This window comes from Sparus aurata, chromosome 12 (assembly GCF_900880675.1).
Source record: "Sparus aurata chromosome 12, fSpaAur1.1, whole genome shotgun sequence".
NCBI classification, from domain to species: Eukaryota; Metazoa; Chordata; class Actinopteri; order Spariformes; family Sparidae; genus Sparus; species Sparus aurata.
In genome coordinates, this window is record NC_044198.1 from 17279586 (window position 1) to 17305651 (window position 26066).

Sequence of the window (26066 nt, forward strand, 5' to 3'; positions counted from 1 at the left end):
ACGGTGCGCTAATGGCTGAGAAAACACCTGAGGACACTAATCGAATTAATCTATTCCCCTTTGTCGTCCGTCCTTGTTTTTTATTTTTCTTATCCGGCTTTCATAATTCGTTCTTGCGGAGAGTCTACTGATGTCTCCCGTCTCGTTACAGCTCACTTCACTGGTTCTCACCTCGCTTCAACCCACGCTTCGCTATCCTTTTCTGTCTCATTCAGTCTGAAATCAAAGGTGCTTTGTTGCCGTCAGGTATAAAAGTGCTCAACTCCAAAGCAAAGGCGGGCGAGGTTAAATGAAAATGACAGGGATCCACCAAACGTAATAATGTGAAAGATACAGTTTGAGATGTTGAAGTTGCAATATAGCAAAAGCAGAAAAAAGAAGCTAATTCTTGCGCTTAAGAAGCTGAAAACAATAAAGTTCGGACATTTTTGCTTGATAATTGGCTTTCAGTATCAGTTAATCGCTTATCAAAATCACTTCTGATTGATTCTTTGATTGGCGTATGTCAATTCATAGTAACGCTTCAGGACCGTATCTGAAATACCTGCACACACGCGTCCAGCATGACTCCATAGTCCTCCTCAGGTCGTTACCCATTGATTTAACAGTAAATAAAGACATTTCACAAATCTGAATCGGTGCCCGGCGCCCGTTTCCTGTCTGTGTCTTTCAGCCAGTCTGTATTTCAGTCTGTCTCCCATGAGCCTAATTAAGGCGTAAGCACGAAGCAGGGAGCTTTACTGGTCTCCAGTGCCTGACACATACGCTGCCAACTGGGTGGAAACTACTCATGTGCACAGCCGTTCAGGTGGAGGTGGAGGTCGGGATGTCTGGTCCCATGTTGACTTTTGACTAAATTCAATATGATTGTTGTGTGGCATTTTATCATGAAAGGAGGCAGGAATCGAGGAGTAAATCGCTCAGAGAGTTAGTGTGTGGTAGATTCTGTCTTTTAAAGAGTTTTCTTCACTTTAAAAGCTCAGCACTGTGTTCATCTCTGTATTTAACTATGATTTGAATTAAGGTATCTTTTGGGGATTCGCAGTTTTACAGCAAATATGGTTTTGTTGTAGCTCTTGCGCAGGTCATGTTTGATTTATGCTGCTTTGTTCCACCATCATGACTCTGAAAATGGGTCAGAAAGCGTTTAAGTTAGACTTTCTTTTATATTTATGCACTGGAATTGTTGTATTTCATTGGTTTGAATGAGCGAGTAGCCCCCTAACAAGCCAGACACAGAAGAGTTTCAGTGAGGCCTGGATTTAGTTTGCTCTGTTTATCATGCAATATGCTAATCACTCCAGCTGCTTACCACAGCATGCAGCACATTCAGTATGGATGATGTTTACAGAAGTATAGTGTATGTCCTCAGCCGCACATTTTGTTTTTTTTTCCGGTCCAGAACTCACTTTCAGCACCACGGACAGCTCTTTTAAAAACAGCTGAAACAAAATCAGCACCGCAGCTGCTTCTCCTAAAAACACAGCAGACACTGAGTGTGCCTGAGATGATCGCTTTCCAGTGAGAGTTGCTTCCCATGTCGAATATTTATATCAGCATAATAGTTCAGAGGGCACCTCAGTCCATGCTGGATTATAGAAACAGTAGCGTGTATCTTTATTAAATGCTGTGCTTGAGGACTTCTTGATTATTGCTTTGAGGGATGTGGGGTCAGTAGTGGCATGCAATAGAAGAGATTGACATTGTGACGTTTTCCTGGGTCGTACTCAAGAGAACGTTTTGCTGCTTAGTCGACCGAAGCACTTTGCTGTCAGTGAAGGCTGCTGCTTGCACGAGCACAACCCAGCAACACAAAACTACAACACAGACGTTTTTTTTTTCTCTCCAGGCTGCCATCCAACCCCCCACACAGAGATTAAGTTGACGATATATAGCTGGTTTCGCGCATTACATAACACGGAAGAAGGCTGGAGGCATTACGACGAGTAGCAGCAGCTTCACTCGTGCGAAAGACGAGGACAGTAAAGGGCTCGGTTAATAAAGCCTTTATTCTTTTCAGGAAGGCTTCGGAGGAGGGAGTGAAATAGAAACACAGAAAGAGGAGTCATTTAATGACACCAAGATGCTGTGATAAAATAAACTATTGACCACACAGATTAAACACAGAATTTCTGTTTCTGTTGTTCAGCATAATTAGATCAAGCAGCTTGTCAATCAAACTTTATTTTCCCATGGTTTAACTTATGATTTCCTGGAAAAACAACTTACATTTTATCTGTTAATTCTGGAAAGGACTGTATGATAATTAGGTACTAATTATAGGGAAAATGGCGACAGTGTTCAATTAGTCTACCTCCATTTAATTAATTCAAATTATGTGTGATCATAATAAAGAATCTTTAAAGCACAACAGGCCAGCTGAATGTGTAAGGAGGCAACATTCATACAAGCCAGAGAAGAATAAACGAAAAGTAGGCGTGCAGGTGGTCGAGTGGTTAGAGCGCATACCATATACGCAGCCGACCCCGGTTCGATTCCGGCTGGAGGTCCTTTGCTGCATGACACATCCCCATCTGTCTCCTGTATTTTCTATCTGTCTACTGCTTAATAAAGGTGTCTATGCCAGAAAAAATCTTTAAAAAAAAGAATAAACGAAAAGTAACTTTGAGGGGCAATATGTAGTTTTTGGTGATAAATTGAAAGTCAGTATTAATGAGGTAATAGAACCAACTCAGAAATATTTTTTATTAAACCAGCTGTTCTTAGAGGAAAAAAGGTCCCCAGAACACTGTTTGAAGCTAGAGAGGTGGCAGGGTCCGCCAAAGGCCTTTTAAGGTCAGTGCGTCTACTCAGTCGTCTGAAGATCTTTCTCTGCTGGTTGAAAATTGTTTCCCAAAACTACATAATGCACCTTTAATTATCACGATCATTCATCTTGGCTGTATCATGAGTTTATCTTGAGATATTTTAGCAATCTATTAAAGAAATGAAAATGAAAACGAGCAGCCAGCTTATGAACTCATACCCAACTTTTTAACTACAAACATAATATCCTGCTTCTTTCTTAAAAACTAATGAATAAAATAGTCATTAAACAGTTTAGACTATTGTCTCCATTTACCCTACAAGGTCTTTGTTTTCATAGCTGAATAAACAAACTGACCTTAAAGGACAACACATTTTCATACTGTTTCATTTTGTTTATAGGTGGCGGACCCTGCCACCTTTCTAGCTTCAGACAGTGTTCTGTGGACCTTATTCTCATCTAAAAACAGCTTGTTTATTCAGTTATGGAAAAGGAGTGTGTTTTATTTCCTCCTAAATATTGTAAATCTAAAAGTTCTGCGTTTGAATTTCTCCTTCAAAACTACAACTTGCTCCTTTTAAAATGTGAGAAAAATAGTGGAGAAACGGGCCCACTGCAGTTTGCATAAAGTCCGATGTCTCATTAAGTAGATAGATGGATTCTTTATTGATCCTTTAGAGGAAATTAGTTTGTCACAGCAGCCACATTTGTAGTCAAGACAACCATTAGAACCAAACAAGTAAATAGCTTGTTTTGTGTGACCAACACTTCAGGCCTCAACGACCAGATCAGTTTATTATCATATGAGACAAATGAAAGTGTTGAATCCTCACAGATGAGAGAGCAAAGTCTAAAAACAGTAGGTATGGACACAGTAGAGGTGAGAAAGCAGCGAGCGAGAGGCAGAGGGAGAGAGGAGGCCGTTTGTCCTGATACTGCTACAGAGGATTAAAACTAATCTCTGTTTGGGCCGCAGTTCACCTGCAATACATTCTCCCATTGGCCACGGTCTAATCTGGATGCTCACCATCCAGCAACAGGACGTTTCATTGGCTCGGTCGACTGCTGTGGCTGACAGCAATATGCACTGTACGTGCGTGTGTGCATGTGTAGTGTTTGTGTGTGTGTAAAAACTCATCACCAAAAAGCAGCCTCATCTTTCCGAGGCCCGCAGTGCTGCTCGGCATCGAGACTGTCCGGCAGCGAGACTGCCCGGTCGTGCTGGTTCACGACTGTCATCAGGGCTGTTATTGCTGCAGGCATTAAAGCTGGATTAGATGAGGCTCAGTGTCTGTCTATGTGCGGAAATCGGAAGCGATGTGACGCAAATGATGAGACCAGCAGAACAGTGTTGAGTTTGAGTTATTATAATGTCTGGAAGTGACATTTATACACGTTTAACAGTTTATTTTCATTTAGAGGACAGGGCAAGAGTTCTTCCTGTTCTTTGTTTTTCTTCTAAGGCACTACCAAACAACCAAATTTAAAAAAAAAGCAAACAAACCCTGTAGTCAGATTCTGTTTGAAATCTACATTTTAAACACACAGTATGTCATTTCTGCCTAATCAAAACAAACGTTGCATTCATGTGCTCCCGGGATGGTCCCATTTCCGGAGTTGGGAAGTCGTTCTTCCAACTTTGGTGTGTTCATCTGAGTCGTGTCTGAATGAGTGAGCAACATGAATGCCAAAAAGAAGTTGTTTTCCTTTTTTATCACTCAGAGCATTTAAAAAAAACACTTGACAGCTGTTTCCAGTATTTGAGTGACGGTGAAATACATGACTTTAATACAAGTTTCTTACCACCAACCCAGTGTTTACTTTTAGCTTCATATGACGTCAGTCCGGCAACTCGCGTACCAAAATGTTCTCAGACTTGCAGAGTTGTTCCTACTCTCTGATATTTCAAAAGGACACATGAACGCACAGAAAAGACTCAGTCCGATGATGATGTAATGTAGCTTGCAAATGGAAGTTGTTCTGACTTGACTCAGGCAGAAATGTCCACAGAGGAGGTAAAGTGTTATTTATCTCATCTTTAGTCACGTTTGCCGACTTCTGTCCTTGGTCTCGGATGGATTATTCCACGTTTCTTGCAGAAGTTAGAGTGACAGGTGACCAAATGAAACGCAACATTCTGATTTATCTTGGTTTGAACTTTGTGGGAAACATTTGGGATAGTGTGAGTACGCAACCCAACATCATATATAACAAAGGTCAAGTCATTTTTTTGTCATTATGATGTGGAAATGTAACAAAATATGTTTTAAAAACGTGTTTTATTGGAAAATGCATGACACCTTTAATACAATGCATTCATTTGACAATTTCTACAATCCATCATATGTAACGTCTCAAAAAGTGTGTAAGGCTGAAAAAGACACTCTAAAATGTAAATGCTTTGTACTTAAAGCCCTCTTGTGCTACGACTGAGAACTGTGACGTGTGATTAGGTCATCTTTGTGTGTACGTATCCTTACATATGTGTGTATTGATTGTTTACCACTGAATGTGTACAGTTTACAACAATGAAGCAATGAGTCACTACTCCACAGCAGCTGGCGGCAACTACGTGTGTGTGTGTGTGTGTGTGTGTGTGTGTGTGCGTGTGTGCGTGTGTCTGTGTGCGCTGTAGCCAACGACAGAGAGTGGATGACTGATTCGGGTCTAAAAGTTTATTCTGTAAAATCATTTGACCTGGAATTGATTGGCTCAGATCAACAAGGTGCTCAACAAAAAGTCAATCAAATAAATCTGATTGGTGCTTGTTGGTGACTCTGCAGCATTGATTGTGTGTGTGTGTGTGTGTGTGTGTGTGTGTGTGTGTGTGTGTGTCTGTGTGTGTGTGTGTGTGTGTGTGTGTGTGTGTGTGTGTGTGTGTGTGTGTGACCTCCCCCGACACACACGCATACACAGACTCACATGCCTTCTTCCCCTGCTTATTGATCACCTTTGATGATTTTTATATATACATACATCTAAATTTCAGGAAATCAATTGACAAACTGCTAGTGGACAGAATGTTGGTGCAACGATCCATCATTCAATCAATTAGCCAATCGATGGAACGTGAATTGCCGACTATTTTGGGAATGGATTAAGTGTTTGTATCGAACATTTACTTGTTCCGGCTCCCTAAATGTAAGAATTCGCTGCTCAGAGCTCTTTGAAATGTGTGATGAGTATTTTTCACATTACTATTTTTATATATTTATAGTTTACAATGCAGGAGGGTCTTTTTTATTTGGTTTGTTTAGCGCAAAGTAGTGTTGCTTATAGATCTTCAAAATATCCCACAAATTACCAAATACGTCCAGAGATATTAAAGTACAGCTACCACTATGAACACTATTGCAAAATGTGTGAAGGCTGTGCGTTTCTCTGTCACTGTCTGTCTTCTCGGTTCCTGTTCTAATAAATATCACCGTTTCTCCTTGTCTACCCGATCTGCTCCATTTTTATTGATTTTTCAATTTCAGTCCTCTCCTCTGTGTCCCTGCTGTGCGGGGGGTTGTGGTGAGTGTAAAGTGTTCTCACTCCCCCAACCTTAATAAGCTGGGATGAAACCACAGGAAGGTTGATGCGAGGACGCACACCCTCTCAGCATTATTAGGTAACTGATGAGGGAACAGTAAGAGTGAAGTCTTTTCAGTGTCGAAGCAGATTCTGTCGTGTAGCTTCTCAGATTCGGAGCATCATCGTAGTGGCAGTTTGAGGGTGAAATGAGGAGGAGGAGGAGGAGGAGGATGATGAGTAGAGTGAGAGGAAGACCTGCAGTTAAGGCCATCTGTCTTCTCCGATAGGCGAGAGGGACAGCCTCAAAAACACAGCGGCGGGCAGGTAGAGCAGCAGATGGGCAGACGCACGTAGAGGCTGGCGGTGAGGGGGGGGGGGTCGCCTTTGTTGTAAAGGGCAGCAAACACTGAAACAATGGTTAAAATGGATTGCTGTATCCAGAGTAGCAGGTGTGGAGGATAGGCAAACATTAGCTGAGATGTCTTTTCAACAGCCACACAATCAAAACTTGTTTGTCATATAGTCCCCTGCGTGTTGAGTGATACACTGCAGGTTGGAAAAGACCATTTTTGATTTGATCACTACCTCTACACTTAGAAATTGCGTTTAAAAAAAAGTATCCAGGTGAAAATTTGTTTATGTAATTGCCTATTTTAGTGCCGATGCGGAGCTGTTTCTTAGTTAGTGCTCAATGTGAGTGAATAACGGCTAGGAAGCCATCAGATAGAAACGCTGCCTCTCTTTCTTATTTTCCTTGTATTGATATATCTGCTTGGTCACACAATCAAAACCTGCAACTTACCATTGCCAACAACTATTTTATGATTTGCACAGACACAGAAAAAGGTGGTAAAACTGCGAAAAATGACTAAATAGATGATGAAAAACAATTTAAATGTGAACCAGGACTGTTTAGAGCTTCAGTGTGTGTGTTAGAGAGTTGCGAGCAGCGTCAGATAAGCACTTGATTCCTCTGATCAAATGAAAATAATAGCTCAACTTGAGATAAGAGAATCAGTACCACTCATATCGGACCATTAAACCAAAGGCTATTGCAAGTTACAGTTAGCTTAGCTTAGCATAAAGACTGGAAACAGGGGGAAACAGTGAGCCTAGCTTCATCCAATGGAAATGAAGATCACCAATTAAAATGTAACTTTTTGTTTCTTTAATCCATATAAACACTGACATGTAAACACAAGTTATGGTGTTATGTGCTGGGCTATGGGTCAGACCAGTTGCCAAGCAACTAACGGAAGCTTCCTGTTCTCGACCAAGGAACCAATCAAAGAAGAGATCCAGGACTTTATGCCATTGAATTTTGCACTGGGAGATGACGGGTCAGCTTCATGTTTCGCGCACAAACATGAGAGTGAAGCCAACATTTGTCTAAATGTTGAACTATTTCTTTAAAGCTAGAACAGAATGTAATGTCGTGTTGTAACTCCAAAATGTTTACTGCTGCAGAAAGACCGAACCATGAGAGGTAAAGCGTGGGGGCGCAGTTACAGCTCAACATGATCCCCTCGTTGAACTTGTAACCCTTCTTCTGGTTAAGTTTTGAGTAAAAGCAGTTCTCTCTGTGATTAACTCTCAGCTTATGACTCATCTATCAAACTGTCTCAGGCTTTGCTTTCGGGTTCAAACAGAGGCTTCATCTGTTACTAATTCATGTTGAGTATACAGAGTGTTGTTCACTATAGCCTAATGTTTTGTTGGAAACCCAAGTGCTTTAATTACAACTCTGTCTGATTGTAAACAACAAAATGTGTCTCCTATAGCCCCTTGTCATTGTTATAAACACACACACACACGCACACACACACACACACACACACACACACACACACACACCACGCATCACTGAGTGATAACTGTCCAGTCAGCTGGTTGAGGAGCACACTGTGCCAGTGGCGAGTTGACGCTGCTGTTGCATAAGCAGCTGAACTCCCCCTGAAGAAAAGAGTGTTTTGTGCTTTAAAGAAACATGTTGGCAGGCGGTTGTCTGCGTGGGCACACGCTCTAGTCGATTCACAAACACACCTCAGACCCACCAGGGCAGACAGATGTGACGCACTGACAACAAACTAAAAGAGAAAGAAATAGCAATATTACATAAAATTCCTTTGGTCACCATCTTTGTTTTAGTTTCCAGGAAGTCAGTAAATTATCAGGATTTCAACAGACGTGTTAGATTGCTAAGAGAACAATATAAATGCTGCAATACTGGCACACATTGTCAGTCGTCATCAATCTAAAGATGCTCACCCCAGCAGCTAGTGTAGCTCAGTTAGATCTTTATTGGATCTTTATTTGCCTGCAAACTATGAAGTGTTTTTCAAGTGTGAAATTGTTCTGAGGATGTGTCAACTCACTTTTTACAGTAATGACAAACTTGTAAACAACAGCTAAAACTGATGAACAGCCGTCAGTGTTTCGAAATAAAAAAAATGTTTTGTATTTTAACTTTTATTCGGAAAAAAAACCTTGCAATTGAGTTTAGTGACAACACAGTTTGGTACTTTGACCCTCATCAGGTTATCTTCTCAACCTTTTTTTTTTTTGATTTGGTGATCATTCTGGCTGCTTGTAGCATGAAATCCAATGTCTTTTACTCTTACACTCTATTGATGCATTTTGCACCCTCTGGACACCTTTCGTGGCAAAAATGACTTACATGTACAAGAAACTGCTATTAAATCCTCAGACATCAATATTTTTTCCCGCTTTTTTCATAAATCACTTAAACAACTTCAAACTTGCCCAAAACTACCAAACATTAAATAACGTTCAGGGAATTGCCAGTTTAATTATTTGAATTATTAATTATTTTTTAGAAAAAAAAAACCCCAAAATAATTATTTTCCATATAATGAATAGAAGGGGGATGAGTCTTAGATATTTCAGAGATTACCAACAACATTGATTTGATTTCATTAGTATTTTTTTTTTAATGTCAGATACTTCCTCTGGACACCTTTGTAACTTCCATTAAAACCACATTTTTTAATCTCACTGCCAGGGTAGTACATTTGAGGAGGGCACAAGAGTTAAAAAATCATTTCTTATTTGAGGTGCATTCACTGTCCTGTATAATGTTTTTGCTTTATCTTAATATTCTGACACAAAACATTTCAGATGACCTGTATGAATGTCAAATATTAACAGTCTAAATGTTGTATAGTGCAATCACAATATATTGTTTTACTCACAGAACTGCTTATGTATTTTTTCAGTTTAAGTGATGTATCACTTGGGGGTGTTGTATTGAGCTCTGTTTCCTCGTCGAGGTTTGTTTTCCCCTGGTCCCGCCCCCATCCGAAATGCCCCGAAGAGCGAAGGAAGCGTGTGTTGACAAAAAGCTCGCCCCCAAGCTGTTGTGCTCGTACCACTGAGGCGCTGTGGAGAGAGCTAAGGTTCAAAACAGACTTTTTTTAGCGAGTTTTATCTGAGGATGTTGTATTGTAGACGTGAAATCCAAATTTCATGACTGTCAAGTTATATTTTTAAACTGGGACAACAGCATATATGTTTGTGTTTTTATGTCTTTATTAACACAACCAACTACTGTTATTTCTATTAATAAAAAATATTATATTTGTGAGAGACTTTTCATTTAGAATATTATGAACTTTTGGAACAAAATGTGCTAATTCATTTATAGGCAAATATAAATCGCTGTTTTATCATATTTGTCTTAAATTCAGTTCCATTATAGCAGGTAAAGCACATCCTGACAGTCAGGAGTATGAATTTGAAAGATGTGTGAGCCTCCTTTCATACTGAACAGAGGGAGAACAGTATCTGACAGTAATATTTCAGCTGTCAGGATGCGTTCCCCCTGTTTAAATGGTCAAATTTAATGATATCAGCCTGAAAATCACAGGACTTATCTGTTGTTGGGAAAGAAGTCAGGAGTATGAATTTGAAAGATGTGTGAGCCTCCTTTCATACTGAACAGAGGGGGAACAGTATCTGACAGTAAGCTGTCAGGATGCGTTCCCCCTGTTTAAATGGTCAAATTTAATGATATCAGCCTGAAAATCACAGGACTTATCTGTTGTGGGGAAAGAAGTCAGGAGTATGAATTTGAAAGAAGTGTGAGCCTCTTTTCATGTTGAACAGAGGGGGAACAGTATCTAACAGTAATATTTCAAGCTGTCAGGATGCGTTCCCCCTGTTTAAATGGTCAATTTTATGAATATCAGCCTGAATCACAGGACTTATCTGTTGTTGGGAAAGAAGTCGGAGTAATGAATTTGAAAGATGTGTGAGCCTCTTTTCATACTGACAGAGGGGGGAACAGTATCTGACAGTAATATTCCAAGCTGTCAGGATGCGTTCCCCCTGTTTAAATGGTCAATTTAATGATATCAGCTGAAAGTCACAGGGACTGATCTGTTGTGGGGAAAGAAGTCAGGAGTATGAAATTTGATGTGTGAGCCTCCTTTCATACTGAACAGAGGGGCAACAGTATCTGACAGTAATATTTCAAGCTGTCAGGATGCGTTCCCCCTGTTTAAATGGTCAAATTTAATGATATCAGCCTGAAAATCACAGGACTTATCTGTTGTGGGGAAAGAATCAGGAGTATGAATTTGAAAGAAGTGTGAGCCTCTTTTCATGTTGAACAGAGGGGGAACAGTATCTAACAGTAATATTTCAAGCTGTCAGGATGCGTTCCCCTTGTTTTAAATGGTCAAATTTAATGATATCAGCCTGAAAATCACTGGACTTATCTGTTGTGGGGAAAGAAGTCAGGAGTATGAATTTGAAAGATGTGTGAGCCTCCTTTCATACTGAACAGAGGGGGAACAGTATCTGACAGTAAGCTGTCAGGATGCGTTCCCCCTGTTTTAAATGGTCAAATTTAATGATATCAGCCTGAAAATCACTGGACTCATTTGTTGTGGGGAAAGAAGTCAGGAGTATGAATTTGAAAGAAGTGTGAGCCTTCTTTCAAATTGAACAAAGTGGGAACAGTATCTGACAGTCATTTTCAAAGCTGTCAGGATGCGTTCCCCCTGGTTTAAATGGTCAAAATGAATAATATCAGCCTGAAAACCTCACAACTTATCTGTTGTGAGGAAAGAAGTCAGGAGTATGAATTTGAAAGATGTGTGAGCCTTCTTTCATGTTGAACAAAGTGGGAACAGTATCTGACAGTGATATTCAAAGCTGTCAGGATGCGTTCCCCCTGTTTAAATGGTCAAATTTAATGATATCAGCCTGAAAATCACAGGACTTATCTGTTGTGGGGAAACAAGTCAAGAGTATGAATTTGATGTCTGAGCCTCCTTTCATACTGAACAGAGGGGGAACAGTATCAGGATGTGCTTTCACCGCTATAATGGAACTGGGTTTAAGACAAATATGATAAAATTGCGATTTATATTTGCCTATAAATGAATAAGCACATTTTGTTCCAAAAGTTCATAATATTCTAAATGAAAAGTCTCTCACAAATATGATATTTTTTATTAATAGAAATAACAGTTGTTGGTCGTGTTGATAAAGACATAAAAACACAAACATATATGCTGTTGTCCCAGTTTAAAAATATAACTTGACAGTCATGAAATTTGGATTTCACGTCTACAATACAACATCCTCAGATAAAACTCGCTAAAAAAAGTCATGAAAAGTTACGAGCACAACAGCTCGGGGGCGAGCTTTTTGTGAATGCGTGCTTCCTTCGCCCTTCGGGGCATTTCGGATGGGGGTGGGACCAGGGGAAACAAACCTCGACGAGGAAACAGAGCTCGAAAGAACAGGTGATTAATCCAGGAATAGTTTCGGTAGTTTTCCAACTGGTTGTACCCATAAAGAAAAAAGCACTGCAGTAAATCAAATGGACATTGAGCCTGGTGACCACAGCTGTTGTGTGAGGATAAGCTGTTTGTGCACACACACACAGACACACACATCACACTGGCACGTGTCCTTACTTTGCACAGATTTCCTGAGGGAATAATGCTTTTAAAAACCTCAATCTTCTAAATTCCCCAGAAGGCTGATTTATTATCGTTGACTCACGTTCTTTCGTTTTTTTGTTATTTGATGATTCATGTTGTTATTCACACATTGTGTCTGTTTTGATTTCTTGGATGGATTTGTTTGTTTTTGCAGTGTTTCTGCTTTATGTAAAATGTTCGAGATTGATTTTTTGACTTTACTCCCTTTGTTGTTCACTGACCACCGTCCTTTGTCTGTTGTGTTTCAGGGATTTCCTTCCCCGTGGCTCTGGCATTGTGACTCGTCGTCCTTTGGTCCTGCAGCTGATGAACAGTCCCACAGGTAGATACATGTTAACCATAAACGCCAAGGAGGTTCTTTTATTCCATGTAATGGAAGATAGATAAATGTGTTGTTTCACCACTCAGCATCTAGTGGCCGTTAAATGAACAGCATCTTAAAACACTTTGGCACTGATTTCAACATCTATAGCAAAACACTTTCCCTTTTCTATTCCCTTTGTTCTTGGAAATGTGAACGGGATAACAGCCCCATTCATAAATTCATGAAGCATTTTCTTTGATTCTTCTGAGAAGGAGAAAGCAGTTGAGACACTGTCACAGCTTTCAGCTCTGCCCTCTGGAATCCATACAATCCTTCTCCACACTGCTCCTTCAGCATCTTCTGTTCCACTCCGTTTATCTCTACGCAGCATCCGCATGTTAATCACGGTTTTAAATTAATTAGATTGTTGTAGGGGCCTGCTAGCAATCTTTTTTTCCCCCCTCACAGCTCACTCTCACTGTGGATCAGAAATTAATTAAACCTAATTTAATTTTGACACACAGTCATGGCTGCTGGGTTACCTTATGGCAGATATTTTACCAACTGTGAGGCAGCTAACAGAGACAATTAAGGTACTTTATAATCCTTCAAGTCCAAAAGAGCTGCAAATTGGCATTGAAGCCTCCATGACCTTCTGAGAATATCTCTAATGTCCATTGTGGATGAAAGTCCATAGATCCACTCAGAAGTCATAGGAAAACAATGGTTTTTATAACTCCAGAACCTGCCTCAGATTTCTCACATTTTAAGGTTTTAGTCAGTATCATAGTCACCGAGTGAAAGTTGTCCGTAGGTCCACGGGCCCATTACAAACATGAACAGCTAAGTGCTAATTTGGCATACTTTTTGTAAGTATTGACAACAATATTGACTTACAACATTATAGTTGCCACGTACACAAAGCCCTCAAATTATGGGAACTGTAGTTTCAAAACTCAGAGATGATTACACCCCAATTTGGAACAGTTCAGCTTTTCTCATTTTTGCTGTCTTTTTCACTCTTGTCCTTTCCTCTCTTACACTACTTTCACTTCAGTTGATCTCTTTTTCTTTACTGTCTCTTTCAGAATATGCAGAGTTCCTCCATTGTAAGGGTAAAAAGTTCATCGATTTTGATGAGGTGCGGCAGGAGATCGAGGCAGAGACCGACCGCATCACTGGAGCAAACAAGGGCATCTCCCCTGTGCCCATCAACCTGCGTGTCTACTCCCCTCATGGTGAGGCTGGCGAAACTGTATTTGTTGGGGCTAAATTTATCCATGTCTGACATCAATAACTTATGAACCACAATGCTTTTTTATTTGGCAACAATTCATCTGCAAAGCCCTCTTAGCTTTCTCTTAGTCATCCTGTTCCCTTTTTTTTCGTCTAACAGTGCTGAACCTGACCCTGGTGGATCTGCCGGGGATGACCAAGGTGCCGGTGGGCGACCAACCTGCGGACATCGAGGCCCAGATCAGAGAGATGCTGATGCAGTTCGTCACCAAGGAGAACTGCCTGATGCTGGCCGTGTCCCCGGCCAACTCTGATCTGGCCAACTCTGACGCTTTAAAGATTGCCAAAGAGGTCGACCCTCAGGGTGGGTGCACACACACACACACACACACACACACACACACACAAATAGACCCACATACTGTAATACAGAAACCAGTGGAGGACAGTGACTAAGCACAAGTGTTATTAAGTGTAATTTTTTTTGGTGCTTTACTTGTTTTTAATACTTCTCCATCACATTTCAATGATTGTTATTGTTGTTGATTGTTGTTTCTACCCCACTAGAGTTATCTGGTAGTTACTAGTTAATTTTCAGACCAAAGGTTTTACTTGTTGCCTTGAAAGCCATGTTCACCTGCAATCCATTTAAGATCCTGCAGCAAATCTCATTCTGCCAAAGACTTAAACAGATAAAGTAGGGCTGGAAGAATAATAGAATTGTGTTTTCAGTTACAATGAAATCAAAATCATTGAGATAAAATGATCATTCTGCACGCTGTCATTTGCAAAACCCCATCAAACCTGCCAGTGCTTGGATTCTGATGCGTGTCTATTCCTGCTGTTACGGATCACATTTTATTTGCCGGATACAAAAGACATAATAACGCATGTCATACATGAAATGCGTGATTATTCATCTATTATTTGAAAGGTTTTAATTATTATAATACGTTATCATTATTAGACATTACATCTTTTAATTTGTTTTTCAGTTTAATTATATAACATATATATTTTTGACTGCATTTCTGTTCAGGACTCAGTTTCATATTTAGGACTGTTCATCACTGTGGTGTGTGTGTTTGTGGGTTCATGTAGGTATGAGGACCATCGGCGTGATCACCAAGCTCGACCTGATGGACGAGGGGACGGACGCGAAGGACATCCTGGAGAATAAACTGCTTCCACTCAGGAGGGGTGAGTGCACACACACACACACACACACACACACACACACACACACACACACACACACACACACATTCCTTCTCTCCACTTCAAGACCGTCACAATGACACACTGTTTCCCTCTTGTGGTAATAAGGCAGTCGTACGCGGAGATGTTCAGAGCTCCAGAGCACAGAGAAAAAAAAGTTACAGAAAACGGACGGATGGATGGATAGAGGGGAGGAAGAGGAAGGGGGGTGGGATAAAATGTTATTGAGTAAGAAAAGACAGAGACAGAAGAAAGGGGAAGGGAGAAAAAGATTGAAACACTGTCTTGAAAAAGAGCTTGCATGTATCTTGTGAGCTGCCCTTTCCTGCAATGTGCTGATGTGGTGATTTTCTTTTCCATTTGCTCTTGGTTAGAACCCAGGCATGTGCTTTTGAATATTTTCCATGTCCTTTGTTTTTTCTACGTTTTTCCCTCCCGTCTCTTTTCCTCCCCGTCTCCCTTGCTCTCCCTCTCTGTCTAATCCTGCCGGCGCTCACATTTACAAGGCTGCTGGCTCACAGTTGCATTAGTTATAGAGCATGAAACGGCCTTTAACCGAGTGATGCATGAGAAAACTTAACTGGAGGTGAAACGGGATCTGTGTGACCTGAACTCTCCTGCTTGTTTTTCTGTTTCCCTTTCTGTCTTAAAAACTTGGACACACACGTGCAGACATTTATTCTTGTAATGCCTCCTTCCTTCCTTTCTTTCCTCTTCATCCTTCGCCCGTATTCTTTTCTCTAACCCCGCCGTCTCCTAAAATGTGGTTTTTGTCAGCTAAACATTATTAAACACAGTTTTAAGCGGTTTGGTCCTGGAGGGGCTGTTCATTTTGGGTTTGGCTGTTTGAACGCAGCTCATGTGTAGAAAGTAAGAGCCCCAACACAATCCCAGATTCTTTAATGCAAGACTGTATTATCTTCCAAATTACCAGTCAGGCCACAAGTATTGAATCTGTTCCAGTCCGCTCTCAGAAATTCCAGAAAGTGATAAAAAAGAGTTGGATCTGGTTCTCTGCAAAAAAAATCTCCCAGTGTTTTTTCAGACTGCGTCGTAAACGTCTGAGTGGACCCTTGTCTTTTGTGTCCAGGTTACATCGGCGTGGTGAACAGGAGCCAGAAGGACATAGACGGCAGGAAGGACATCAATGCTGCTATGGCGGCTGAGAGAAAGTTCTTCCTCTCCCACCCTTCATACAGACACCTGGCTGAACGCATGGGCACTCCCTACCTCCAAAAAGTCCTCAATCAGGTGTGTATATGCACAAGAGTGTTGGTCACAAGTGTCTGCATTATGTGTGTTTTGTTTTTTCAGCAACTCCAGGTCTAATAGTGTGCTCACATGCTCTTCGGATGGTTCCATTTTCCAGAGTTGGGAAGTTGGTCTTCCAACTTCGGTGTGTTCATGTGCGCCATGTCAGAACTACGCCATGTCACTGGGTTTTTTTTTTTGCATTTTATCGCTCAGATTGTTTAAACAACATGGTTAGAGGTGTTTCCAGTATTTGGGTGACAAGGAAAAACAAAGGAAACAATACAGTGACGATACAATGAATGGCTGGCTCAGGCTTCTTACCATCAACCCAACGGTAACCATCTTCCGCCATGTTTCAGTGTCAAAGGACGTCAACCCGCCAACTCGTGTGCCCAAGTTGTTGTTTCCGACTTGAGAGGGCATTCACATGAATTTTCCCAGTTGGAAAAGCGTTTTTCCAATAATTCCGACAGCACAGGAACACATAGTAATGGTTGGTTTATGTTATGTCCGTATAATCGCCTCCTCGAGTCGGAACAAGTTTTTGCTACACAACTTGCCACTTTTAACGTCATATACATAGAAACATGGTGGTTAAAAGTAAATGTTTAGTTGCAGCTTGAGAACTTCTTATTAATTCACGTATTGTATATCATTTTTTGTTATCACATGTAATTTCGAAAAGAAAAGAAAAGTTATTTAGTAGCAACTTCTTTGAATGAAATTTCCTGTCATTTCAAAACGACTTCCCAAGATGCGAAATGGGAACATACGTCAACGCTGGGTGATTCCGACATTGCCCGTATTCCCCGTGATCTAACCCTGACCTTTGACCTGCACAGCAACTGACCAACCACATCCGGGACACCCTACCGAACCTGCGGACCAAGCTGCAGAGCCAGCTGCTCTCCATAGAGAAGGAGGTGGAGGAGTACAAGAACTTCAGACCTGACGATCCCTCTCGCAAGACCAAGGCTCTGCTCCAGTGAGTAGATGCGGTAGAAAGATAGATGGAATTGACAGAAACGGGCAAAAACTTTTTATTGATACATGTGTCTGCGTGTCCCTGCAGGATGGTGCAGCAGTTCTCTGTGGACTTTGAGAAGTGTATAGAGGGCTCCGGGGACCAGATTGACACAGCTGAGCTATCGGGCGGTGCCAGGATCAATCGCATCTTCCATGAACGCTTCCCCTTCGAGCTGGTCAAGGTGTGTGTCTGACAGTTTAGCCTTTCTTCCTCTCTCTTTATTTTTAGCAATGCACACAATAAATGAAGGGAAAAGATGGCAGAAGCACAGTTCTGTATATTGGCTAGTGTACATTAAATGAGGTAAAAATGTCTTAAATGAAAGCTTATCTTGCATTAGGGCAAACATCTCTACCCAAACATTCCCTGTTTCCTCCCTAACCTCTCGCACTGCCATCTCTTCCTCTCACTTCACCTTCTTCCCTCTGCTTTTCCCACTCTCTCATTACATCCCTCCTCGTTTTCTCCCCTCCCCCCTCCACATCCTCCCTCTTCACCTTTCACATCATCTTTATCCCGAGCACGTCCTCCCTCCCCTCATCTACCTCCTGAGCCCTTTTACCTCACGCCCTCTTTTACACGTCACGCTCTCTTTCAGTTAGCCCTTCACTTCCTTCATCCCCACCTCCTTTCATCCGTCCCTCTCCTCCGTCCTCTCTCAGCCTCCCTCTGAGGACATAAAACTCACTGTCTGTGACCGAGGCCTCAGAAAAATGTTGGTTTCCCACTGAGAGGACAAGCAGCCTGCTTGCTATCCAGAAGCTTGACTTGACAACGCAGAAAAAAAAAAGATTCATATGTTTGTAATGCATGCTTCGAAGAAATTATGAAACTTTGTTTAGGAAAGTGGGAAAGAACGGTTCAAAACAGGAATTAAAAGGGAGACATTTCAAATTAAAAACAGATTGTACAGGGAAAAATACTGTACAGTGCGTTGGTAGTTCAAATCTCGAATTGCTAGTGGTGAACTATTCCTTTAATAGTCCCTACGTCCTTGAGATCATGTGGTTCTAAACCTGGCGATCCTAACCCCCAGGTCTGGAGGCACTGGTCTAATCAATAAATAACAAAAGCAGTGAAATTGTACTGAAAATATGTGCAGAATCTGGATCGCAGTGACGTTAACAGTTTGACAGATTACAGGGATGTTTAGACGTGAACTCAAATAACTGTATAAATCCTAATTATCAGAAACTGATATGCCAAGAAAAGCATTTTTCAGCTGACGAGAGAAAATAAAGACTAAAGGATTAAAGAGAGAGAAAGTTGAGCTGATTTATGGATCTGTAACAGAAAGAGTGTGTGTACTAAATCCTTCCTGTCGTCCCCGTTTCGTCTGCAGATGGAGTTCGATGAGAAAGAGCTCCGCAAGGAGATCAGCTACGCCATCAAGAACATCCACGGAATCAGGCACGTCCACCCTCCGGCTCACCCCTCCATCCCTGCTCCCCTCCTTCTTTACTTCGCCTCCGCTTCCTCTCTCCATCTCAGCCACCTCTGATAGCCAGACTGCATCTAACTGACTGTGCTTATCTAATCTTGCCAAGGACCTCTATACTCAGACTGAGTGCTCTGTTGAATACTAATGGCATCGGTACACTCAGACAGAGAGGGTTTGGGATCAGATGGGTTCCTCCGATACGATACGATATGTTTGTGTGGCCTGTTTGTCGGTCATTTGTCTGATTGGGGGAAGTCCTGCACCTTTTATCTGGGACATGTGGTAACCCACTCTGTCCTCTCTTTCTCTGTTTGATGATACATGTGCACCTAATGAGACCGAAAACATCAGAAAAATCATTCAGATTTATATTTGGTGCAAAACTATTTTTGGTCCGTCTAAATCAGATAATTACAGGCTATAATGAGTTGTTGATGATTGGGTTTTTTCGCAGTCAAAGCAGTCGGTTGTAGCCAGATCTTTAAACATTATTTGGTTTCTTGAGGGGATATTTGCTCTAGAAATGGAACTGATTACTTGATATAACTTCATATTTTCTCTCAAATGCTGCTTTGTTAGTCGTTTCCTTTACCTCCATTCTCATTCCCTCTCTCCGTCCTGTTTGTTTATGTTCGGGGGAAAAGCTCAGAAACTGCGGGGTGACTCTTTACAATTAACACTCTTCTCTTTACCCAACCCTTCTCCCTCCCTCTGTTTTTTTTTCTCTCCTCCATCCCTCTCTCTCTCTCTTTTTTTTTCTTTTTTTTCGCCCCGTGGCTGGTTCTCTCTCTGTCGGGCAGAACTGGCCTCTTCACCCCGGACATGGCCTTTGAGACCATTGTGAAAAGGCAGATTGGGAAGATTAAAGAGCCTTGCACCAAATGTGTGGACATGGTCATTTCTGAGCTAGTCATTACGGTTAGGCAGTGTACCAAGAAGGTAAAAAGAATAAACGGTAGTTAGCACTTTTTTATTTTTCCCCCCCCAACCCTCATCTGCAAGGTCCCTATTGCTGTTCACTCCCTTTACTGTAACCGCCTGCTCGCTCCACACCTGGAGTGGTGGGGTGGGCTGCGGTGTATACCTGCCTGCCTGCCTGCTGACACTGCCGCTTTGGACGGGTTTGGCTGGACAGGCTGGCCGTGGTAGAAAGCTGTGCTGGAGGCAAAAAAAAAACCAAACAGTGTGGAGGCTGAGAAGTCATCACAATACGGTTACCTGTTAAACGTTAAATGTCGGAGCAGCAGTTCTCAGCTCAGAACTTTCATGTATGTTTATGACTTTGATTAAAAGGCTTTCTGCCAGCGTTGGAAAGCTAACAGTATTCTCTTCTCTGCTCTTGCTCCTTTGTCAGTTCATTCAAAGTGGGGAACTATATTTTGACTTAACACCATCATGTACGCTTTCAAAAGCAGGAATAACAGAGCAGCCTGAGTCAGGCTGTTTTGGCACATTGGGGTTATTCACTTCGGGTCCTCTCTTTCAAGAGCCTCGAGTGAGATACTAAACGTATTTTTAGGCACTCATTTGTCATTTAGAGTACCTGGCAGCCATATTGGATGACCTCAGCGCTCAGACGTCCTTGTGTGTGAGACTGAAGCCGTGCACCTGCAGCAGACAGGAGCCATGACCGTTACGTTTAACAGCTCTTCGGTGGGCCACAGGGGGATGCAGTCTCAGCTACGGAGGCTTACGAGTGTGGCCAAGAGAAAGATCAGTAGTCTGTATCCAAACTGATCCACTGTGACCAAACAATTTGAACAGCGGTTGGACTGCAACAACCTGGAGGCCTCGGGATAATAACTGTTATGATTGCTCTCCCTCTGGAAGTCAAGAGGAGAGGGAGGGACGGGTGGGGGAAGGGTCAACACAGGGAGGGATCAGCAGGTTTTTTTTTTGGCTGAACGTCGAGGTGCACAGCTGCGGTCTCGCTGTGCGTTCGCTTGTGGAGTTTCTTTGGCTGGTGGAGTCGTGCAGGCTGGGAGCTCTCTCTATCTCCTCCTCTCTTCACGCTCTTCTTTATCACCGTTCTTTACTGATAGAGAGAGACTCCAGCACTGTCCTGTTTTCTAGAATGGCTTCAGGGGAAACCAAATGTCTCACTTGCATTTTCTTCCTTCTGTGCTGTTTATCCCCCCCCCCCCCCCCAAACCTCCACACCTCTTGCCTTTTGTTATTTTATTTTTTTATCTTCAATCTGTTGTTTCTTCTGTTCCATTTCAAATACTTTACCTTCCCACATCCTCACTTTCTCATTTCTCTCTGTTTGCCTGTTCCTTTATATCTTCATTTGGTGCTTTTACTCCTCCTCTATCTCCACCTTTTTCTGTCTCTGTCTTTTTTTTTCTGTCCTCCTCTTCTCTCCCGTGCCGCCTGCCTATCCCTACAGGACGGGGCTGTTCACCCCTGACTTGGCCTTTGAGGCTATAGTGAAAAAGCAGATCCAAAAGCTGAAGGAGCCCACACTGAAGTGTGTAGATATGGTAGTGAGCGAACTCACCTCCACCATACAAAAGTGTAGTCACAAGGTAAAATGCCAAAGAGAACCAAGCCACTCTTATTAACTCTGTTAACCGCAAAGGTACGGGTAGACCGATGGCTGGGCAGGAGTGGAAAAAAGACCTGCTTCCTTTATTTAGATTTAGATAATATAATGAGAGTTGAACATTATATTACTTATTTAGAAAACATTTCTTTACAGTGGGGAAAATGATCAAGATTTCCATTCTACGTTAATGTAGAAGTTGTTTTATTGATTTAGCCCACACAGTTAAGTCGACTTAATGCCATGTTTAACATAAATGTAAACTTTTATCAAAGCATTAATACACCAGACAGATTGTTCGCATAAAGAGCCAAATTGAAATGTAACCATCCATGACGAAGGCATGAGCTACTATTGACTATCAGCAACGCTTTTAAAGATAGCGTCAGTGCTAAATTTAAACATTTGCACATAAAAAGAGATTAAAGACCTTTTCAAATGAGACATTTTCAAACTTTAACACGTTTTTTAATAAGGACTTTTTTTTGCCTATAAACAAGAATCTAGGTTCAGTAAAGCTAGCAGCAAGGCTAGCGCTGTTAAGCTGTACCCTTTGAGTTAAATGCTGACGTCATCATTATGACACACAGTGATTTTTAGCAACCCAGTCTTACATCAAACATTTTCATAGCTACATCTGTTTTTAGCAGTTTATAACCATTAGTTTTACAGGTACTTCATCATAAAACTAAGTACTGGAGAAAATACCGCTTTGGACGTGATGATGTCACTGAATATCTCAATATCGTGACATTTTAGGCTACTCAAAAGCACAAATGCTGACCTCATATTGACGCTAAAGGAAGAGTCAAAGGATTACAAAATCAATGCTGGTACTATAAATAGATCAATCTGGACTAAAGTGGAGGGCCGATCAATACTGAGAGCCACAAGGCATTCGTGTGGCTAAAATGCATCACCCTGCCAATGTTCAGTGTATTGAGATTATTTTATTAATGTTCAGTGAATCAAATTAAATACTCAAAACATCCTGATTAGAAACCACTGTTACATGTATATTTAGAGCAGGTGTTGATAAAAACACTACATCTTTCCTTAAAAATATGACTTCAGCCAGCAGATATCGGTCTATTCTTACTTTTAATCTTCTAGTGTAACCATGTAATCAGCATCTTAATGAAACTTTCTTTGTTATTTGTCTTTTGTTAATTAATGGCCTTATACTGACAATTTAACAAATTCTCAACCTGCATGTGAGATAGTTTTCTTTCATATTTGACCTTATATGATGTCTAAAGATACTTTGGTCTTTTTTTCCTGTCTTTGTCAGTATGGTGACTGATTGTGTCGTTCCACTCGCTGACTAATTTACGTACTTGGAACACCTCTTTATTTCTCGTTTTATTCCTCTTTTCGTCCTCTCCATCCTGTTGTCCTCTAACCCTTTGAACCTGGCCGCTTCCTCGCAAAGCAAATGACCCAAAAAAAAAGAAGAAAGCATGACCTCCTTTGGATTTCTCTTCTCTGTCACATTTTTATCTCAATTTCACTTTCAGAGACATGCTATATTTAAAAGATACTGTATTATAAGATACAGTGTTTGGGAAAATCCACAAAGGGGTCAGTTTGAAGTCCTTCTCCATCACCCTCTCTCCCATCCCTCCCTCCCTGCTCTCCTTTGCATTGCATGTCAGTCTGAACCAATTTGAGAGCCTCTGCCTGCTGCCTTGTTTTTACAAAAAACATTTCTTTCAACTGTCTGTTTTGTGTTTCTGTGTCACTTTTTTTAAAGACACTGAACATTTCATCAAATTTTCACAGCCTTTAACCGTCTGTCTTCAAGTTTCCATGCACCTTTCCAGAAATTCTGTTGCTTTCAGTTGCTTGGACATTGAAATACATCCACAGTTTGTGGAGTTTTGTTTGTAAATTTTTTCTTTCATGGTTTTCAATTTTCTAGGATTCGAGGGAATTCACGAGATGTTTAAAACCATGAAAATAAACCATATCAAATCAGGTTACAGCAATGATATTAGTAATAAGACACTGGTGACAATGTTAGCCTACCATCTATGCTTACCAAGTTGTACATTGACATATTTTTGTAATTTAAAAGAGGTTTGGCCCTTCTGTTTCTACGAATGTTTATACAAATCTATGGTGATTTTTTTCTTAAATTTCATACAAAAGTAAACAAAATCCAGCTTTTTTGGGCTAATTAAGCTAACTCCATGTTGAGGCAAACATTTTCAGTTTTCTTTCTACTGTTTCAGTCTGACTCTCATTATAGCAAATGTTAGCTGGTTAGGTAATTAAGCTAACTCCATGTTGAAACATTTTCTGTTTCAGTCTGAGTCTTGTAGCTGGCTCATCGAGCTAACATATTGAAAGTGTCAGCTGTCTATTCAACATTTCAGTCTGACTCTCGCTGTAGCTAGCTAGTTAGCTAACTAAGCTAACTCCATATTAAATTGTTCTTGCATTGTAAAGCTTGTTAGCCTGCTGTAGAATTGCTGTATTATATTTTTCGATAAGACAAAGAGCAGGAGCGAGCCGCTATTGTTACTGAAATGTATCATAGTGTTTAACTTCTGTTATACTGGTATCTCTTTCTAAGTTATTTTTGTAGCCTGTAATCCAAAAAAATAATGTAGTAAGCCAATGAAAGGTTCCTTGGATTTTTAAGTAATGGTAGGATATGACTGAAGGGGATTTTCCGGGTATGCTAGCGTTTGGAGCTTATCTCAGAGCAGACAAACACACAGTTTAAACCCTGCCTTAATCTTTAGCTGTTGTATATCAAATTTGGGATATGAAAGAAGATGTAATCTCCTAAACTCTCAGTTTTTTAATGTAGAGTTCTTCCTTCAACACCTGATGTGCCTCGTCATGGTTGCTCAACTATGATTGGCTAATTGCTACTCAATTCTGATTCAGTTTGCTATATTGCTAGCAAAGAACAAAGTGTGAAAAAATTAGTTTTAATGCTTGTAATTTGACTGCCGTTCATCTTACCAGTGTGGCCCATCATTATAAAGCATTTAGTTTTTTATAGATGTTCTCTGTTTTGTAATCGGCCCAAACACAGGAAGCAGTAAATCAACCTCTGGAACCAGAACGAGGTCTATCACCAAACTGTCCGGCAGACATGAAAGATGCATTGTAACTTGCAAGAAAAAAACGGCGTGTATTTCTCTTCCTTGCGCTGTGATTTTTCTTGGTTTCGATTTTTCTTCTTTCCTCACACTTCTCCAAATGTGTTTGTGTCACATTGGAGGCCCACCAATGTCTGCGTTCGTGGGTTTACAATGAGCTCATGGAAAAAGACCCACAGTGTGCTGGGAAAAAGAATCTTTTCTGCCAGGAACATTGTTTATTCTGTGTTTGTGTGGTAATATCGCAGACTTTGCTCTATTCTTCTGCATTTGTTCCACTTTGGCAACAAATAGACATTTTGCACATAAAAATCCACCCACTGGTCAGGGTGTGCGGAGTACTAGAGCAGCGTCTGCGATAAACTCCTTAAAAACATAACCTGTTTGATTTTTCGTTTCTGTAACGTATTGTGTTGTATTAGTGGAACCGTGTGTTGTGATTTAGTGTGATAGGTGAAGTTGTGGTGTGCTGAAGCTTGTGTGTAGGTTTGAGAGTGTGCGTGGGTGACCCTTTGCATGTGTGTTTTTTTTTTTGTTTGTTTTTGCTACCTACCTACTGTGTCCTGTGCTCACAGCTGGCTCAGTATCCCTTGTTGAGAGAGGAGATGGAGAGAATCGTCACCCAGCACATCAGGGATCGAGAAAATCGCACAAAGGGACAGGTAACATAAAAACAAAACTAAAATTAGTTTTATGGTGTCTCAAAGCTTAAAGCCACTTGCCATGTTACAATGCTTGCTTCTAATTTTTCTAAAAAGATTTACCTCGAGAAGAATTAAAAAAATTAATGAAGGGTGGAGAATAAATAATGCAGGGCTGCCCAGAGTGTTACAAAGTCAGCCTGCCATAAGGTTCAGTTTCAACCGACAGATGTTTGTAACGAAAATGAAATAAAAAAATAATAATTTTAATATAAATTAAATTTTTGCAATTAGGACAATGCAATAATATAAATAATAATTTTATTTATATGGCTTCACATGGAGCTGAAAAGCTGTCCAGTGTATCTTCATCCTGATCCATGAGATGTATCATACTTAGGACTGTTAATCAGAAAAGAAACGAGACTCCTGCTTGAATTTTATGGCAGCAGCCAATCTTTAATGTAGGCAGGTGCCTGACCGTGCACGGCTCTGAATGTGATTACAAGGATCATGAATTTGGCTCAGACTTTGACGGGCAGCCAGTGTAAAGACATGAGGATTGGTGTAACATGGGATCTTTGGCAGACTTGGTCAGAAGCTTGGCAGCAAGAGTTTTGAACCGGTTCATGGAAGTCTCGCTAAAGACAGGTGAAAAGGGAGTGACGGAGCTGAGCCGAAATAAAATGTGTGAATCATCATCTCCGACTGGGCATCCCCGACATAGTCGAATAAAATTAGAATGCTAGAATTTTGTAATATGTACACTTGTTTTCTGATGATAACATCAAACAAACAGCTGCACACACAATGAATCTAGCAGATACAAAAAGAGAAATTTGATTTATATCATAACTGAATAAATGATGCATCTTTCTTTTTTCAGGTGTTGCTGTTGATAGACATCGAGCTGTCCTACATGAACACCAACCATGAGGACTTCATCGGATTTGCCAAGTGAGCTTCTGTTTATTCCCTCCTTTATTATAGCGTGCATTCATCTACAATCACTGCAGGGTTTAGTGC

The 26066-nt window shown here is 40.9% G+C and overlaps 1 protein-coding gene across 13 annotated transcripts in view; it reads left to right on the forward strand.

Annotated features, from left to right (window-relative positions):
• The window catches only part of dnm1a (dynamin 1a), a 58615-nt gene that overhangs the window by 3869 nt on the left and 28680 nt on the right, over positions 1–26066 (forward strand). For 9 of the 13 annotated variants that reach the window (XM_030435622.1, XM_030435618.1, XM_030435619.1 and 6 more), the window contains exons 2-12: positions 12507–12580; positions 13651–13800; positions 13959–14162; positions 14900–14998; positions 16107–16267; positions 17113–17255; positions 17343–17478; positions 18640–18707; positions 19539–19677; positions 24975–25061; positions 25927–25997. In XM_030435622.1, the coding sequence (XP_030291482.1) occupies positions 12507–12580; positions 13651–13800; positions 13959–14162; positions 14900–14998; positions 16107–16267; positions 17113–17255; positions 17343–17478; positions 18640–18707; positions 19539–19677; positions 24975–25061; positions 25927–25997 (1332 nt within the window). Of the gene's footprint in view, positions 1–12506; positions 12581–13650; positions 13801–13958; positions 14163–14899; positions 14999–16106; positions 16268–17112; positions 17256–17342; positions 17479–18639; positions 18708–19538; positions 19678–21127; positions 21267–24974; positions 25062–25926; positions 25998–26066 lie in introns of all 13 variants that reach the window. The other 4 variants (XM_030435628.1, XM_030435617.1, XM_030435626.1 and 1 more) reach the window with 1 other exon arrangement.